General features: G+C 39.1%; 1 protein-coding gene and 2 long non-coding RNA genes across 8 annotated transcripts in view; 1 reads left to right on the plus strand and 2 right to left on the minus strand.

The window, feature by feature from the left end:
- Window positions 1-20236, plus strand: part of si:ch211-106h4.4 — a 92817-nt gene that overhangs the window by 44154 nt on the left and 28427 nt on the right. For all 6 annotated transcript variants that reach the window (XM_073926981.1, XM_073926972.1, XM_073926969.1 and 3 more), the window contains 16 exons: window positions 591-681; window positions 853-993; window positions 1539-1664; window positions 1959-2086; window positions 13119-13287; window positions 13365-13484; window positions 13566-13723; window positions 15407-15502; window positions 15596-15686; window positions 15776-15898; window positions 16048-16150; window positions 16266-16416; window positions 19253-19466; window positions 19635-19761; window positions 19877-20006; window positions 20099-20177. In XM_073926981.1, coding sequence (XP_073783082.1) covers window positions 591-681; window positions 853-993; window positions 1539-1664; window positions 1959-2086; window positions 13119-13287; window positions 13365-13484; window positions 13566-13723; window positions 15407-15502; window positions 15596-15686; window positions 15776-15898; window positions 16048-16150; window positions 16266-16416; window positions 19253-19466; window positions 19635-19761; window positions 19877-20006; window positions 20099-20177 — 2047 coding nt within the window. The remainder of the gene's footprint in view (window positions 1-590; window positions 682-852; window positions 994-1538; window positions 1665-1958; window positions 2087-13118; window positions 13288-13364; window positions 13485-13565; window positions 13724-15406; window positions 15503-15595; window positions 15687-15775; window positions 15899-16047; window positions 16151-16265; window positions 16417-19252; window positions 19467-19634; window positions 19762-19876; window positions 20007-20098; window positions 20178-20236) is intronic.
- Window positions 1-20236, minus strand: part of LOC141378368 (uncharacterized) — a 54716-nt gene that overhangs the window by 2456 nt on the left and 32024 nt on the right. The window lies entirely within an intron of this gene.
- LOC110438058 (uncharacterized) lies at window positions 4120-11519 on the minus strand. Its single transcript, XR_012392651.1, has 2 exons — window positions 11333-11519; window positions 4120-6091 (listed from the first exon to the last, which is right to left on the minus strand). It is a non-coding gene; the product is annotated as an uncharacterized lncRNA (long non-coding RNA).

Consider the following 20236-nt stretch of genomic DNA (forward strand, 5'->3'; position numbering starts at 1 on the left):
TTTTTGAGAGATTTCAATGACAAATTCAGTTTGTTCCACTGAAAAAATATCAGAAAAACATTCATGACATATAAAATGACCTCATGACAGATTTATGACAAGTTATGTTGTCTTGACAAACACACTGACAGGTTTTATTCCCTTAGTAATGTCAAGTTGTCAGAACAAAGACATGTCACTTTTGCGTTTAAAATGACAACTGAGTGAATGCAATGCAATGACATAAATACCCATAAATATGCATGACATGTGTTATGATTATAAAGGTGTCATGACAGTTTTATGAATACTCCCTTCAAGTAAAATGTTACATTATTCGTAGAGAACAACATGTATAAGCCATCTGCTCATCTCAATTTCAGTTGCATTTACCTGCATGTAACCCTGGAAAATAAATGGCCAAAACATTATATTGGTGCAGACATTACTAATGTCTGTTGATGGAGAAAGATCAATTTTGCTCATAGTGTTGTTATGTCATCTACTGGCATTGATTCTTTTCTTAAGCTAACCAGAAAAATATGTAAATCAATTGTGCACCGTAACTTTTTAGATTCTACTAAGCTTCTGGTTTTCTGCTTGGATAACAGATCATATTTGAAGCAGTGGTTGGAAATGAGCGAGAACATGATATTGCCATTGATGACCTAACAATCCTAAATGACCCTTGCCCACCTCAAGGTAAGTCCTTGACATTCATAATCACATCATTATTATTATTATTATTTCATCAGTGCTGAACTTGAAGCAATGAAGTAATTTATTAACCTGCGTTGTCCTCATAAAGCAGTTAAATCATTCAAAACAAATGACATGCCATCTCAATAAAGTGGTGTGTTGTATTGTCTTCAGGGTATTGTGATTTTGAGATGGACATGTGTGGATGGGTAAATACTCGTGTCAATGACTCCAGTGATGACTGGAGCTGGAGCTCTGGAACAAGTGCTAGTTCACATGCTCCTGAGGTCGACCACACCACCAACACTGCCTTAGGTAAATATCAGCACATAATGCAATGAAATCAAAATGATTTTATTAGCACTATGTTATCACTAAGCTAGTATGCTACAAAACAAAGACACAATTCACAGTAAGAATATATATTATGCATTCAGCTCAAGAATTTCTCACTTTTGCCAATATGAACCAGCCATTTTGAAAAGTATTCTTCATCATTTAATTTTAGTTATGGCTATACCGTGCTAATAGATTAGTGTTTTATAAAATAACCAGGAAACTTGATATAATAAAGTTACCAAGCGCAACAAAAATATATTTTTTAAAAACACCATCAATGATTGTGACAAAAATAAAGATAGTAGATGCCTTAAATTTGCTTTAAACCACTACCATTGAACTTGTTTTCAATTCAATCACAACATTGGAGTAAACTCTGTACTAATTCTTTTTCCACACATCATGCTACTCTACAAATGTTGAGGCCAGGTGTTGTGTTGAACTTATTCTCTTGCCCTTCAATCCTTAAGATTTGAACAATCCTTTTGGAAAATGGCATCCAATTGTTTTCTTTTATTCAGGGCACTACATGGCCTTTGACAAAAATTTGGGTGGAAAAACATTTGCTCATCTCGAGAGTGAGATGATGGAGCCTGAATCTCATGGATGTTTGGAGTTCTGGTACCACATGTATATGTATAGCTTTGGTGAGTATCTTCATAGAAGAACTGAAGGGGATTTTACATCAATAGTATGTTGCATAAACAGCACAAGTGAATAATTTGTTAGTCAAATGTTGGTTAACATAAAACAAAAATGAAATGAAATTTCTTATTTATTTAGATGTGCACATTTCAAACACGTCATATCATACAAGGGAAATGTTATAGACAATTGTACTTGACAATAAGTACCTTTGTGTAAAATCTCTGATCTAGAATCATTTATTAATAGCTTATTTCTACAGCTAGTTATTTTAATATATATATTTTTTGTTTCAGATAAGATCAAACTAGCAGTTTATGTGAATGAGTCTGGCTCTTTACGCTGTCTGTGGAATCGAACTGGCAATCAGCAAAATGTTTGGCACAATGCCACTGTAGACTACACATCATCTGAACGACACCAGGTGAGACATTAATGAACAATAAAACATCACACTGTCTGATGCAAGTTCTTTTTTTTTTTCTTCAGGGGAAAATTATAGAAGATTTTTTGTTGAAACCATGGACCTAAAACACTAAATATCAGCACATTAAAAGTAATACTTATTTTCATATATACAAAAAACTGAATAAATGTCCATGCCTCCTGATGATTTATCAGTTTCAGAAACTGTATATACATACAGTAGTGCCCTTATCAACTGAAATGTTTCTGAAACTGATCATTATTTATAACGTTGTTATCTTGAATACAATCCCAAACAATCCTAAGCTCCTTGTCACATAATTCAAACTCAAATCAATGTCCCAAATGTGCATGGAAACATACAGTAGTAATACTTTAACATATAATGTCAGTTGCAGCACAGGTGTTAAATCCTGTTCCTGGAGGGCCACAACTCTGCACAATTTAGCTTTAACCCTAAATAAACACACCTGATCAAACTAATTAAGGCCTTCAGTTTTGTTTGGTTGTTTCTCAATGTGCATTCTTTAGCGATCTTGCTAAGGTCCAGTTGCAAACCTCAAGACCAGAAGAATGAAGTACGCATAAAATTTCTCTTGCGTTCTTGATATCGAGATAATCATTTTATATAGATTTATTATTAAAGTTCAGATATACTATATAACTTATTTATCTCAGGAGTTAACGTTCCCCTAAATGAGACGGAGAAACTAAACATTACAGTAATAAAGGCATAAATACACTAAGGGTGTGTAAGAATCAGCTCTTTGGTTTAAATCATGTTTAAACTTTGGGGATTCGAATCAAAGATTCGAACATGATTCACATAGAATTATTTAAAGCTTACACTTAACTTAAGTATTTGTCCAGCAAATAGAACGTTTAGGTGTAAAGCAATTCTGTATTATATTATTACGTGGCCAACAATAACAATATAAAAACAGTATCTAATTATTTAATGAGCAAGGTAACAGTATCTGAAGCTGAGGCATTAACTTATAAAGCACACAACACACCAACACTGATCTTAAAACGAAACAAAAGTTTATTGCTACTCTATAACACAAAGTACTAATCTACGTAAAACAAACAAACGCACATACATACACACACGCACAAGCAGTTTGAGGAGAGTTTTAACTGAGTGGATTTAACTTCTAGCCTTTGCTAAGTTCTTAGCATTGCAACCTGAGAGAAACCATAAAAGCAGAGAATTTTGCTATTCTTTACTACTTAAACATAATTCACACCAGTGTCAGCAATGGATAGAAACCTTGTTTGTGCTACTTGCGTTCTGATGGAATATTGGTTTCATTGACTGGTCCAAAGGGAAATCCCCGCGAAGCTGATTGGTCAGCGTAGCAACTTCAGTGACGTGATGGAATTCCCTTGTCGGTGAAGAGGGGTTTCCTTAGTCGGTTACTAGGGATACAGATGTTGGACGAGGCGGCGTTCGAAGTCCTTCCTGGGTTCCTGTAGTTATGATGAGTTTCAGAGTTTGGATGTGTTGATCCGATGGCTCGTTGTTGCACAAGCAGATCGGGGGTCGAGCTGGTAGCAAGTGAAGGTCGCGGTATGCTCCGTGATGTAACGTGGCTTCCGGCGAGGCGATGTAACGGCCACAGCACGAGAAGAGCGACGTCCGGGCAGCGACGGCGGTGACGACTGGCAAAGATGACCGGCAAAAGACGACGATGAAATTCCTTTGTTCAAAGTTTTATAGGCTTTGGTAGAGGCTGGGTCTACACAATACTTGTCCAATCAGATAAGGTGCGGGGTGGAGTCACACCCCAATTCTGCCCTCTAGGAGGCCGGGTTGACACCTGGTGTGGGTGCTGCTTTGATAGCATAGTGGTTAAAATAAAGTCTTATAACATCGACACTTTTCATAGTATGGTTTCTTTATATAAACCAATGCATTCGAAATGTTCCTAGCTTTCAATCGATACCAAACATGAAGTATGTCATTGTAGTGGCAATTTTCTTTAAAGAGGCGCTCTCTGTGGTCAAGAAACAAAGTCTTACTCGGAATGTCTTTTTAAAGTTTTATTCTTTGCAAAGAAGGTCACAGTCATACAGCAACAACAGTTTCTGCAGAGTGAGACACTGAAGTCAAGTGTGTTCACCCTTTTATCTGATTTTTACTGCTTACAAGGTCAAACCCTAATAATGCCCATTCTGACGACAGTTTCTACAGAATGAGACACTGAAGCAAAGTATGTTCACTGTTCTATCTAGTTTGTACTGCTTGCAAGGTCAAATCCTAATAAGGCCCATTCTGTACGTGCATCAGGTGCTCCGCTGTTTCTGCTGTAAGTTTCCACTACACATGTTTATCTAAAATGAATTTCCATTACAATTCCTCTCTTTTTATCATTCATTGATAACTCATTATTAAATTCATTTTTCAATTGATTTCTAAAATCACACTGGTTAATCATTTAACAGGTTTCTGCTCACATCAAATACACTAGAGATGTTTAAACACTCTTCTTAATATAGTTTCCCCATTAAGAGTTACCTTTCAAAACATCCCTCTTCCCTGGGAGCCGGGCTAAACGAATAATCACTGTTATTGCGCTCCTGACCGAAATCAGACCCTCAGTCACCCCTCAGAGGTTCAAATCACAGAAATTGCCTGTTATTTTCACATTATTGATTTGTTCACACAACAAAATTCTGAAAGCATTTCTTCAATCAGTTAAAAAATTACTAACACTCTACATTATCAATTCATCAATAACACTCACAAACATAGGAACACATTGTTGTTTCTGTACTCTTAAACATACATCACATTTACACTCTTCTCTCGATTTTCATGCAAATGATCACTCTTTTAAAACTTGTTACAGAACATACCAACTCATGCAGTTTGCTGTTTTTGTTTGAATAGACCCAAAATACATATAAGCAAGCAGATAGTTATCTCAAATTTCAAAAAGTCAGGTCCGTTAATATTTTCCCAATTAAGTAACAGCCGTCACCTAAAATTTTGTTCTCAATTTGTTTACGGTTTTTCTTTATCCAAATCCATGTAGCTACTGTTATCGTCAAAGTCATAATCAAAATCATGACCCATGTCAACATTCATACCCTCTTTTTTAACCGCCATCTTTACCATCAGATGGGATGTTGTAGATGTAATCTGTCTGCCCACTGACCATGATACAAATCTGAATATACATGGCAGACAACATAATATCACTAGACCCACCCCCAATACAGGTAACACCACAGTAAAGGCCCAGTAGATCCAGTTTCCCCTCTTAAACAACAGCCAATCTAGCCATCAGTTGTTTAAATTCTTAGGCTCTTTTACGGCCATTCTCATGTGGGCTACAATGTCAGAAATGGTTTGCTGGAATCAGATTAATGAAAACAACAGAACATTCAGTGATAATAATAGCAACATCAGTGTGATTTGTCTCAATCCACACACTCCATTGCCAGTTCCAGAGCAAGGAAGATGACGTAACAATGTCAATGATAGTAACGTCAGCCACAACGTGGTTTTTTTTCAGCCCACACATACCTGGCACTCGGAATGGATGCCAGCGAATCTTTTCGTTCATCTTCAGATCTTTAATTCACCTCTCTTTTGGTCGCTTTCTCCTCCGTCTGTTTGCTGCTTGGTGTTGTATTCAGAAGTTACTGTCCCACACACACCTCTTGACCTTGTTGTTTCTCCCCAGCTGTGACCTTGCTTCACTCAGATAGCAGCCTGCTGTTTTCTTCAGACAGCTTCAGAGCCCCTCTTTCTCTCCTACTCCCTCGTGGAATCCTTCTCAGGAGATGGAACTTTCCAGCAGTGCCCAGCATGCACCCACGTCGCCCGCTCTGCGACCTTCACCGCTGTCTCAGTGGTCAGTAGCACTTGAAATGGACGCAACCAGAGTTTCGCTCTCCAGCTCTTTCTCCTTAGGTCCCTGATCACCACGAAATCGCCAGGCCTCAGACTGTGCAGTGGTCTCTCAGCAGCCTTCCCCTGTGCGGCCTTTACCTGCACACAAACATCGGACAACACATGAGACAATTCTTTACAGTAATTCAACATGTCATTCTCACACACATCTGTTGAGGGCAGCTGCTGTTTTCCCCCATTCACACCTACACGCGGTGGTTTACCAAAGAGAATTTCAAACGGGCTCAAATTCATTTTTGATCTTTTTCTCATTCTCATGTACATCAGGACAATGGGTAAAGCTTGAACCCATGTAAGCCCTGTGTCTTCACAACATTTTGCCAATTTGTTTTTCAGGATGCCATTTTCTCTTTCAACAGCTCCACCTGAACCTGGATGGTAACTGCAATGTGTTCTCAAATCAATTTCCGAATATTGGCCCACTTGTTTGATTGCTTCATTAACAAAATGTGTACCATTATCTGAACTTCTTTTTCGTGGTATTCCCCATCTCGGCACAATTTCAGTCAGTAACGCTTTTGCTACCGCAGCCGAATCTTGTTTTGAGGTTGGAAAAACTTCAACCCATTTTGACCACATGTCAACCATCACCAAACAGTACCTTTTCCCATTGCATGGGGACAATTCAATGAAATCCATCATCAAATATTCAAAAGGCCCTGTTGGAGGTGGATGAGATGATAGTGGAACCTTTATCGCTCTGGCCACATTATGTGTGTTGCAAATTACACATCGTCTACAGAAATTGTCCGCAAATGCAGTGAACCCCTTTGTGAACCACAGTTCGTTCATTTGCGCAACCATTGCTGTTTTTGACACATGATCTTTACCGTGAAGTAATTTTGCGTAATGTTGGAAAAAATGTTTTGGTAAACACGCCCTGCCCTCAGCACTCTTCCACACATTATCTTTCATCACACAGCCAGACTGTCTCCACTTGTTCTTCTCCAGCCCCGTCGCAAAGGTCTGCATGTCCTGCAAAGAAGAACACACGTCATTGTTATCACCAACAGATAGCAAAGAACATTCAGAGTTGTCCTTGTCTTGGGACGCCGCTCCATCTGCCCTGGAGTTACCTACAGAAACAGAATCTTTATTATTAGAGTGCGCTGCGCATTTACAAATGGCCAGTTTGTCAGGTAGTAAAATCGCATCCAGCAGCGCTGCCACTAAAGGAGCATTGAGTATTGGTCGACCATCAGATTTTAGTAATTTTCTGTGTTTCTACAGAGCCCCAAAATCATGAGCTACCCCAAATGCATATCTTGAGTCAGTGTAAATTGTAGCCGCCTTTTCTGCCATCAATTTACATGCTTCTGTCAATGCCAAGAGCTCTGCGGCCTGTGCCGAATAGTGCCCTGGTAATTTCCCAGAGGCCACCACATCAAATTCAGTTGTTACAGCGTAACCAACTTTATTCTGGCCTGTTTGTGGATCTTAAAATGCTGACCCATCCACAAAGAGGACATTGTCACAATTTTCAAGTGGTTCGTCAGAAAGGTCAGGTGGTGGTGTACACACCTGTTCAAGTGCTGTTAAACAACAATGCTCTTCCCCATCTTCCTCAGTAGGAAGAATAGTAGCTGCATTCAAACCAGTACATTGTTTAACAGTCTACCTCCATGGTCCTGTAGGAGCAATGACGTCATAAACCCATTTCTCTCATCTACCATCTGAACAAATGGTTTTGTTGGTAAGGTAAACCTAATGCAGGGGCTTCAGCCATTTGTAATTTCATGTTTACAAATGCCTGCTCTGCCTCTGTCGACCCCTCTAGTTTATCAGTGGATTTCATCCCCTTCCCTAATGTTAGGGCTCTCAGGGGTTGTTCCAAAATTGCATTATTTGGAATAAATGTGCGACAATATGAGCACATACCTAAAAAAGACAACATTTGTTTTTTTTTCGTTAGTGGTTTTGGTACATTTTTTATACCACTCACCCTTTTTTCAGACAGAGATTTGCTGTGTGGTGTAATGACGTGCCCCAAAAATGTTACCTTTTGTTTAACAAACTGCAATTTTGTCAAACTGACCTTGTGGCCCTCCTTAGCCAAATGCCTAAGGACAGTCACAGTGTCTTTCACACACGTCTCTTCATTCTCAGCACATATCAACAGGTCATCAACATACTGTAACAAAGCAGTTCCAGCTGTCAGGATCAGAGGTTCCAAACTTCTTAACAACGCTTCGTTGTATAAAGTAAAACATACACCTGACACAGACGTGTAAAGGTGTTGCCTTTGCCATTGAAATTAAATGCAAACCAAAACTGGCTGTCTTTGTCCACTGACAGACTGAAAAATGCATGAGCCAAATCAACCACTGAATAGAATTGTGATTTTTCAGGAATTTGTGACAAAATCGTGTACGGATTTGGAACTAATGGAGCCCTTTGTTTGACAGCTGCATTTACTGCTTGTAAATCCTCTACGAAACGCCATTCAGTAGGCATCCCATTATCCCTTATCTTTTTAACAGGAAAAATAGGGGTGCGAACCTCAGAATTGTTGCATGGTACAATAACGCCCTGTTCCAGTAAAGACTCAAATACTGGGGTAATGCCCTCAATGGCTTCCCTTTTCAAAGGATATTGTTGTTGGCATGGTCTGTAATCAGATTTTGCAATGATTGTCACTGGATCACAACCTTTGATTAAACCAACATCATATTTGCTTTTAGCCCACAATTCACTTGGTATTTCTGCTAAAGCTGGGTGTATGTCTGCAGCGTTAAAGTCAACCATGCAAGAATTCTTTACGCAAAGTTTGTCAATCGCAGTCACAGTTCTTGAAACAGCTGTTTCAGTTTCACTGTCCACCCTAAAGGCCTGCGAGAGCGCGCTCCATTCTACCCCTCCCTCTCTGCTGATATAATCTTTGACTTCAAGACACTGCTTCACAAACGGGCCTAAATCAGCCCAAGACTGATGTTTACCCTTGCAAACTGATATGTGAGGCACAGCCTGTGCTGACATGAGATAGATTGAACGCTGCTTTTCTGACAGAGACACTGAAACTGCACACAGACTATCCTTCCAGTACATTTTCTCTAAAATCAAAGTTTCATTCACATTTGCCTCAAACCAAGCCTTTTCAAACTCTGCATCTCTATCAGTTACGACATGTGACGTACAATGCAGTTCACCAGGAGACAATATATCCCTGTCAAAAGGTTTTACACGTTCTTCAGCCAATTTGCAAATTGAATTAGCCCACTCATTGTTTTCAACCAGCCATTCATAAGCCCACTTCGGTGCTTGTGATTCAATTTGTAAACAACAAAATTCCTCTCCTTCAATCACTCTCACACCAGTGGAATCTGCTGTTAAAATCAAGTTTAGTTTACACAAAATGTTCCTTCCGAGGATAGGAACAGGGCATTTTGGTGAACAAACAAATGCATGTCTGAAAATTTTACCCCCCTCTGTCTCACAGGTCAGCGGAGCTGTAAATCGCTCAACCACTGTATGACCAGATCCAGACAGAGACTTGTGAAATTTGTTTGTTAAAGGTATTTCACACTGCAGGTCACATGGTCGTATGCAAGATATGCTAGCTCCACTATCAGCTAGAAACTCAACCAATGTATTCTCAATCAACATAGAATATTTTGCATAAAAAAAAAGGCTTCACTATTAAAAACAATGCCAAATTTACAGTGGGAAATGGAAGCTTTTCCTTCATTGCAGAGAGCCAGTTTGTCAGTGTATGTGAATATGTGTGTATAAAAATGTGTCTGCATTTAAACATGTTAGTAAAAATATGTTCACTTCCCTTTACTGTAGCTGTTGGCTGTTTGCCCAGACCCTCTCCATTCTGCTCTTCCCTCTCGGCACATCAGCTCCTCGTTGTTGGTTAGCGCCTTTCGGGTCAATCCTTAACCAAAAGTCCATTTCGGTTGCAAGCGCAGACATTTGGTACCGGTTCACATCACGTGCACGACAGGCTCTGCAGGTTTCATCGCCATACGTCACATTCCAGTTTCTCCATCTAGTATCTTTCTCCCCCTTGACACCTTTGTCACCTTTGAACTTGGATGTCAGGTGTTGGTTGGATCTTTGGTTGGCCACTTGTACCAGAGCCATGCACAGCTCCCTTTCTGCTTTCTTCTTGTCTTGCTCTTGCTTCACTGTCAGCTTGTCTTCAGCATGTTGAGCACACAGCAGAATGTTCGTTAAATGTCCATTTCTCCAGTTCAAACAGATGTCCTCCACTCGCTTGAGGTGGGAATTTCGTTGGTGCGGTCGGAGGTCTTCTGGGACAGTAGCAGTTAAGGTTTGGGTCAGTTCTCAGGGCTCGCAGCTCAGCCACGGGATAGTGATGGTACGGCGGTACATGTATGGAAACAGATGTATAGAAAGGATTAGTGGTGCTAATTAATCTTTCATTCACACATTCACATTTTTCTTTCACTTTATCTCCTTCATTCTTTTCCCTACATGCCAGCTGCCTCTGCAGCATTTTCCTCTTTGCCTCTTATCTGCCTCCCTGAGCCAACAATCAACAGTGTCTCCACACGACACGCACATGCCTTTCCCAAAGACAACCTGCCTTTCCTTCTGCCTTCTCATCTGCTTTTTCATTATGTTTAACCTAGTAACACTCAACATTCCTTTTCCCTTAGAAACTTGTGATACCTTATTGTTTTCCTATCTCTTGCATGCTTTTTTCTTTTTTTTTCTTATTCCGTATAAATTTCCCATATTCCAAAACACCGGTGTATCATATTTTTTTATTTTGCTTTGAGACTTCCCCATGCTGGCAACAATCTTTCCCCTGGACTTTTTCGGTACCTATTAATCTGTCGGACGTCTCCAACAGATTTCGATTTTTCACCTAAAATCGAAAAGTTAAGCTTTCCAGCTCTAATTTTGTGGCCCCCAATTTCAACCCCCTTTTAGAAGTAAATCGCTTGGCCCCTGATTTCAACCTCCTTCCGGAAGTAAATCGCACAGCCCTAGATTTCAACCTCTTTTTGGAAGTAAATCGCACAGCCCCCTGATTTCAACCCCCTCCCGGGAGTAAATCGCAGTTAGCTAGCCAAACGTGTTAAAAAGGTCTTGATCTTAGTCAGGCGCCAGATCTCACTTGTGTAAGGTCTTGATCTCAGCTAAACGCCAGATCTCACTTGTAAAAAGGTCTCGATCCCCACCTGATGTCAGATCTCACTTGCATTAATCACGCTGCTATCCCACAGAGACAGATCTACCAGCATGGTGATGGCCCAAATTACAGTGAAAAACCCTTTTAATTGCCTAATCAAATACCCAAAACTGTTCAATTTTCTTTTAGTAACAAACAAAGAATTTGTCTCTTACCAGAGAGTTCAGATGCCACTTGAGTTCTTTTTCCCAGATGTCAGTGGGGTTCCCCTCCGAGCCCTGCGGTCGGCCCCTCAACCCTCAATCGAGCGGGGCAGGGCTGTGACACGAAGTCCCAGGATGATCAGTCACCGTCCGCAGGGTCCGGAAAAGTTCCTCCAAGACATCCCACTATTCTGACACCAAATTGTAGTGGCAATTTTCTTTAAAGAGGCGCTCTCTGTGGTCAAGAAACAAAGTCTTACTCAGAATGTCTTTTTAAAGTTTTATTCTTTGCAAAGAAGGTCACAGTCATACAGCAACAACAGTTTCTGCAGAGTGAGACACTGAAGTCAAGTGTGTTCACCCTTTTATCTGATTTTTACTGCTTACAAGGTCAAACCCTAATAATGCCCATTCTGACGACAGTTTCTACAGAATGAGACACTGAAGCAAAGTATGTTCACTGTTCTATCTAGTTTGTACTGCTTGCAAGGTCAAATCCTAATAAGGCCCATTCTGTACGTGCATCAGGTGCTCCGCTGTTTCTGCTGTAAGTTTCCACTACACATGTTTATCTAAAATGAATTTCCATTACAGTCATAAACATTCTGTAGATTTCATTTGTCACTGAGGGCTATTACTCAAGAACTATCTATAACAGTTTTGTTAAACACATGGAACATGTACACACAAAAACCTACAGAAACATAAAGCAAACATACATTACTCAAATAAACACAGTTTTACTGTATGTCCATTAAACTTTGGAAGCGTTTCTGATCGCTTCTGTGTCTGCCTGAGAATGTGTATTCCTTGCAGACGCCAAAGGACACGCGAACCAAAAGGTACTTCTCAAAAACCGGTTTGGTGGGTTTTTGATTGTAGAGCCTCTTATTGTTTTAAGGTGTAAAGTTAATTAACACGCAACTGTGATGTTGACTGGATAGTCGTCCTGTGGATTGCCTTTTGCTGGGTGCCTGTGGATTGCTTTGAAAATGAAATCAAAGCTCAGACATTTAGGCACCAACCAATCTTTTAAGGATAACATGGTCTGTGGCTTGTTCGGTTCTGGAACGATCCGTTGACTCCCCACAGGTGTTTATTTGCAAAAATTTTTATTAAAATCTTTATTTTTTGCATTGTGCAAAGTATATTTGTAAGATTTTTGTCCATGTTATGTATATATTGAAAAGGGAAAAACTATAAATTGTTGTATGAATGCTGCAATGTTTCAAAAATTTTCTGTTAAAAATGTGTGAAAGACACGTGACCATCAGGAAGAACACAGCATCTCATTTCTCACAGGACGTATTCTGTGTTCTTCGGCCTCTTGAGTTCTTCCGTGAGAACTCCTCTTCGAGTTCTTTCGAGGTGATCTGGCAAGAACACTCTTCACAAGATCGCAAGTCCGTTCTCTGCATTCTTGGAATTTAAAAACAGCCTTTGAAACCTACAGATAAGTGTGTTGAAGCAGGGTGGGAACTAAACCTGGCCCTCTAGCAACTGGATTTGACACCTGTGAGTTGCAGGATCAAAAGTAAACTGTGTATTAAAGTAATGTTCCTGTATGTCGAGAGCCACACATATTTGTTTTGTTTTGCCACGTTATATGTTTTTATTCTCAACGTGCAGGTAAATGTTGATTTTCACGTTTTGAATCAAGAAACTTAGTGTCAACTAAAAACCTTTTTTAATGTCCTCCAAAAGTCACGAAAATCTCGAAGAGGCTGATGGTCAGTAACTACAGCAAATGATCGTTTTGGGTAAACTATTAGTTTGAATTCCATTGTTTCTCCATCAGATTGTGTTTGAAGCTGCGAGTCAATATTTAGATATAGGAACCATTGCTCTGGATGACATCTATATCAGGAGGAATACACACTGCTCTGATCTGACCCCAACAACACCTGCACCCACAACCGAGCCCACCGCTCCACCTGCATCCTCAATGGACTGCGACTTTCAGGAGGGTAAGACTTCAGTGATCACTACATGGATGCACAGTATTAAGAGCTCTCTGCTAAATATTCCAGATGTCTGCTTGCAGGATTGTGTGACTGGGTCCAGGAGACAGAAGATGAATTCGACTGGACCCATCAAATGAGTGGACATGTGAAAAATCCTTGGCTAGGGCCATTATATGACCACACTGTTAAAAATGACAGGGGTAAGACTTGCTATTTGGCTGTATAGGAAGCAGAGGTAGTGGGAAATTCTAATGTTTTGTTACACATCTTCACTCTTGCAGGTTTTTATCTAATAGTGAATCTGTCAGGAGAGCATGAATCCAGTGAATCAGCTGTCATTTCAGCCTCGATGGAAATTCAGAGCTCTGATGTCTGTGTTGAATTCTGGTACTACATGTTAGGAGCATCTGTTGGAAACTTCGATCTGCTTATTGAGACGGTACGTTCAACATTTCAGTCATCTTAAGCTTCTTTGGACAATGAATGTTTTTTTTTAAGAAACTAGGTATGAAATAAAGAAACTCTTCTCATTAGCAACAATATAAGTGAATTGCAGCTGGTAACTTATTGCTCATGCTTGCAAAAATGTTCTGTTCATAAACATCCCATCTGTGCCAACATTTAGATGAATATGTACATTTGCTCTGGGAACTTGCTTCTTAATAACATAACATAATAAATACACAAAAACAGCTGTTATGGAAGTATATAATTATGGATATGTTTGTGCAAGCTTTAATATTCACCCCATCATGTTTATGGATAAGGCCATTAATATGGTACTGTTATGATTGTCTGATAAACTATATAGTCTAGTAAACTTAACACTATAGTTTAGTCAAGTAACTTTTGTTGACATTTTAGTACAGTGTAAATATTTGCTGTAAATTTTACAGTATAACTGGCAATTTCAGTAGCCAGTAATACTTTTTAAATTTTTCAAATGCACTGTAAAACCACAGCACAGTTGTAATTGTTAAAATTTTGCCAGTGATACTGTAATAATTGCCAGTAATACTGTAAAAATGACAAGCGCACTAAATTTTGCAGCAAATTTTATTAGCAGCCACAATAGCCAGTAATACTGTACATTTTACTGAAATTCTTTAGTGTAGTTTGAAACAATATACTATATTGTATCAATAAATACCAGAGATTCTAGCAGCTCATGAACAGTTTTTTTTATCATAAATTACATGACCATTCCAGGCAATATATTATTTCATACAAAAAATGTCAATAAAAGTCGAATTTTGAACATCAGAAGTTGTCGGAGCAAAAATCTAGCTTCCATAATACAATTCGAAATTGTAGACGTATTCATATGTAAACTTCCTGGGAATTCAATTTATGATATTTAAACATCTTTTTAGAAAGATGGATTTTTGAAAGACATTTCTTATACTCCTCCACAAAAAAATATTTGTTATCGAAAATACAGCAAAGCTTTTTTTCACAGTGCGTTACATAGTTTGTTTTCATAGATATATACACTAGATTTCAGATATGGACCTGAGCATGCGTCAATAGCGCCGCCACATTTGTACAGTGCTCCCAGGACAAAAGTCTAACAATAGCACTCGTCAAGACTAAATTAGCACACAGATTAGATCAAATTTACCAGGCAGGGAGGATAATACATTTTGATGCACACAATTACATGCTCTTTGTCGGCAATGCGTGTGCGGTCACTTAACCATCGATGTAGAAAAGTGACGTAAAATTATAATTTTATATTATTTTAATAATATTTCCATACTGACCACCAGGAAACTTCAGATCATAGATATTTGTGTAAATGTTTACATATCTATGGCTCTGGATGGCCAGTCCTCCACTGACCCTTGGTCCCACATTTATTTCAAAGGAGCGCTACCCTGTTCTAAAATGGTGGCTCTATTTACGTATTCCTTCCAATAGACAACAATAGAATAGACGACATCTAATGTAAATATCTATGGTTTGTTTTAATGTAAAAAAAAAAATATATATATATATATATATATATATATATATATATATATATATATATATATATATATATAATCATTTTGCTAAATCAAAACATGTATTTTTGCATATGTATATGTATTGTTGAATTATACAGTATCGTTGGTTTCAGAAAACAATGGAAACTATCATATGGACAAGAAAAGGCTCGCAGACATCTGAGTGGCTGAACGCACAAGTCTCCATCAGTACTACAGATGTTCATCGAGTAAGAGAGGCTTACTGACGTCTCTAAATCTCAACCCACACTCACATATACATGTATTAACCAGGAAAACTACCTGACTGTCACTTTGTTCAGGTGAAGTTCTCCGGGAGCAGAGCAGCAGGAAACAGCGGCTTCATAGCTATTGATGACTTCAGAGTGACTGCAGGAGCCTGCGTGGATTACAGTGAGTCAAAGTCATTTATTTATATGACTATAATTTTTAAACATTCTCAGCCATTCAAGTTCTTTCTCTGTGATCTCTGTCTCTTAAAGGCCCGTGTGGATTTGAGTCTCCTTCACTGTGTGGCTTTGAGCCCGATGTGACCGTCAGCTCTGCCTGGCTTCATGTTGATGGTACTAGTGGCTATACTGACCATACATACAAGACTGAACTAGGTGAGTGAACGTGCCACTTTTGTTTTTTTGGTCATGTAGTTCGTCACCTTATCATCTGTTAAGCTGCTTTAACACAATCTGCAATGTAAAAAACTGCTTTGAATTGAATTACATTAATGGACCTATGTTATGTGTTTGTCATACAACAGGTCATTCAATGGCTGTGCTTGGAGCCAAACTTGAGAAACCAGAGGTCTCAAATCTTTTGACACCAGAGTATAGTCCATCTGCAGAGTCCTGCGTGCAATTCTGGTATGTTTGTGAACCAATAATCTTATATTAGTCTATCAAAGCTTCAGTTTGGTAGTTTTTCTCCAGCTCAGTTACAGTTGATTCAGTATGATGTTTTGATAGAGGCTGTTTGTAGGTATCGGCTGTCTGCTGGCTCGGCTGATTCACTCTCAGTACATGTTCTTCTGAACGGAGAGCTCAGTCCAGCACTCTGGTCTCTTTCTGGAGTGCATTCTGGTAGTTGGGAAATGGCAGAGGTCACAGTGTCGTCTCCCTCTAAGTTTAGAGTAAGTTTAAAATATCTTTCCTTTTTTCCAGCATGCTGTTATCAACCTTGCATGATGTAAAATCTTCTGTGAAACCCAAGAAATGTTGAAGTCATACAGTAACTTTGGACGAAAAGACTCAAATGTAAAGGAGTAGCCCATTCGAAATTGCATTTTTATTATGATTTACTCTCTGTTAAAGTGTAGTCAGCCTTAAATATTGGTGAAATTATGACTTTGTATGAGAACCAAACCAAAAAATCTTAAAGGGTTATTCACACTGAACTGAATGAAAATTCTGGCATATTTTATATAACATAACATTGCATAATTGAATTGTCTTTGGCAAACCACAAAATGACAAATCTAAAATCCTGATGATAGATTAGATTATAAACGGTCCAAAATTACCCACTTCAAATGGAAAATTCTAGCATAATTTATTCACCCTCATACATTCCGTCAACCTATGTTTTTTATTCTTCTATGGAACACAAAACAAGCTATTACCAAAAATATTGGTGTCCAAACCATTTATCAATAAGTTGTTTTCAGTGGTCATTAATAATTAGTAACAGTAAACTAGTCATTTGTTAAAGGGGTGGTCCACTACAATATCATATTTCAAACTTTAGCTCATGTGAAATGTAGACATTGGTTTTTACATAGTTAGCTTCGCAAAGCCTGCAGCAAATGAGGTTTGGGGACTACAAAAAAATACATCCGGGTTAATGAGATCACAAATGCTTCATGTTACGTGCATTCACCACATGCATACATCCTGCGCTGCAATGGGGCGTGGCCAGACGTGCTGCAATGTCATAGCAGAGAAAGCTAAAATACTGTTCAAACACTGCTATTTCCACAGAACTTGTTCTGTTTCTGTATTTGGGCTTACAAAGGACACGACTCAAAGAGAGAAGTGCTTACAGTTTAATTTGAATTACATTCCAGAGAATTAAAAAAAAGATATAGCTCTAGCATTTGACAAAGGAGAACTTAAAGAGTCTCTCTCAGTTCAGTGCTGGATTCGGCTAAAAACTCCTCCAACTATAATAGACGAAGCTGTGGATTGTGAGTCACAAACTGTAAGTGTTTTTATTTGTTAAAATTGATCAACTACAGGCACAGTTTCTAGTATTAACTGTGTTGTAGCAAGGAGGTAAACAAGGATGTTAACAACAGGAAATGATGTTTGGCACCGTTAACAATTTAGCTACAAATTCATATTTATCCGTAAAACTGCTGTAAACAGCCACAATCTTCACCAGCGCTGCACCAGTGTCTCTCTATGCCGCCGTTTTCACTATGTTCTACATCTCAAATGACAAACTCGCAAAAGATATGAGAATGTTTCATATTACTTACACATGCTTTTTCCGAATATAAGTGAAAGACACTTGTCAGGTGTCATTTTATGCCGAGTTCAGACTGCATGATTTTCAAACTAGTCGTGTCACAGATGTTTTCACACTGCTTGACTATCTGGGCTGGCGTTCCGTCGCTGCTTTGTTTACACTGCAAGATGGTTCGGCGACATGGACATTCACATTGCATGACTTTACTATAGGGAGAATCGCCGACAACTTCGTCCAAACTACGTCTCACAGCCAAAAACATGTAGTATATCTTTTGTTATTGACTACATAATGAGAAAGAAGCCTTTAATGGGGTAGAACATGTACATGTTTGCTCACCTGGGTTTAAAGGGAATTAGCCATTTCTCCTCAACTTAAGTTGATAATAAACTAATTTCTTTCTGTATGAAACGTCAAACGGTTGCTCCTGAGTCCTGTCAAACCTCCACTAGTTTTCTCTCCATTTTGTGGGTCCAAATAAACCGAAAAAGAGCGCTTTTAACTTCTCCCCCAGCCTCCCGCTGGCCTGCAGCAGGTATACACACACGCACACACAAGTGAAAGCTGCTCTCTCATTGGCTGTAGGCGATCGCTGATGTTATTTTCAGTCAAAACTCAATTCACACGGCATGATTTGAATCGCCGACAGCTCCAGATATTTAGCACGCCAAATATCTTACAGGCATCGGCGACTCATCGGCGATTCTCTCAGATCGCGTCTTTGATTGTTTATACTGTGTGATTGTCACTCACGTGCACGAGCAGCGATTTGCCTGTGATTTCAGGCATTTGTCGGCGATTTCTCAAAACCTGTCGGCGAGCCAAAATCGGGGCTAAAATCACGCAGTCTGAACTAGGCATTAGAGAGCAGGCTGATGTTCAACTGTGTCCTCTTCACTTTCTGTCTGATTCAGCTACTGTTAACACAGCGCTAAAGTGCGTGCTTGTAAGGGAGTGATGAGGTGATGTGGAGTTGATCCGTGGTTATCTGCAATTAGCACATTATGTTAGCTGACCAATCAGAGCCTGTTGAGGGCAGGCTTTTCAGAGGTACTAAGAAAACATGACAGCCGTTTTCATGTTAGCTGAGTAGCTGTAAATAATCAAAGTAAGACAAATGAAAAAATAAGATGATTTTCTACAAGTGAAGCATGAGCACAGATTGCTTTGCATTTTATAAAGCCTTAAAAATACACTGTGGACCACCCCTTTAGTCAATTAATCATTTGAATTAAATCTTTTCAAAGAATCGGGTCACAATGCTGGTCTAAATCATTTTTTTATCAAAGGCCTCTCTTCTGACCCTAAAAGTAGCGAACATCATTAATATGTTCTTTACTTGGATACCTAAGCTTTTCTTATCCTTTTCAAAATATTATTTTGACAGTAACAAACAAACATGCATTACAAGTGTAATTTTTTTTTAATCATGGAAAAAGGTCTGTTGTATGTTTTGTACTTTACTTGGAATTTACTTTTTTTTTGGTATTCACACACAGGTGGCATTCAAAGCAGAGCTCAGTCCAAACTCAGGGTCATTTGTTCTTCTGGATGACGTCTCAGTTAAAACAGGAGCTTGTTCCCCAGCAGGAAGTTGTGATTTTGAGTCAGGAACGTGTACATGGGTGAATGTTGCTGATGGACACGACTGGATTCATGCAGACGGTCATTTCAGACGTCCTCTGGTTGATTACACTACACACAGTGCAGATGGTGAGGACTAGAGGACAAACTTTGAGACTAGCATGAGTGGTGTATTAAAGTAGAGTGGGTATTGCGAAAATTTGAATATAATTGTCTACTAAAATTGCAGAACAACCAGTGTGATGAGGCAACACATGAGGATTAATGTTTTGTTTTGTTTTCTTGTTCTTCTTTCAGGCAAATTTCTTTTAAGCCCATCTCAGAGGAACAAGCAAGGCCACACGGGCAGATCTGTGCTGATCTCAGAAAGAATCCAGTCATCCAGTGACTCTTGTTTTGAATTTTGGTGCTATATGAATGGAAGGTCTGCTTTTACTTGCTTTCCCATTTTTTTATTAGGTTGTGCTCCTGGGTCTCTCTTCCATTATTTTGTCAGGTGTGATTAAAACAGCTTTTATAGTGTACTTTTCTATTGGCAGTGACCCTGGGATCCTTAAAGTGCTATTAGATTCAGGATCAACAGAGCAAGAGCTGTTGTTTGAGACACGGGTCAGTGGGAACGACTGGAAAAATGTCTCCATAACTGTGGATGAGACCAGACCTTTTCAGGTGCGAAATGCCCATCTGACTGATTTCACTGTAGTTTATTCCATCCATTTCTGTGTAATCGTGCCACATAATGTGTAATCCTGGTGTATCAGATTCAGATAGAGGCTCAGACAGGCAGTGACGGATTTATTGCTGTGGATGATTTTAGATTGACAAACGGGCCTTGTAAAGGTAAAGTAAATTACATTTCTAATCACAAAAAATAATAATGTTGTATTTCTGATGAAGTG

Source organism: Danio rerio, chromosome 2 (genome assembly GCF_049306965.1).
Source record: "Danio rerio strain Tuebingen ecotype United States chromosome 2, GRCz12tu, whole genome shotgun sequence".
Taxonomy (NCBI): domain Eukaryota; kingdom Metazoa; phylum Chordata; class Actinopteri; order Cypriniformes; family Danionidae; genus Danio; species Danio rerio.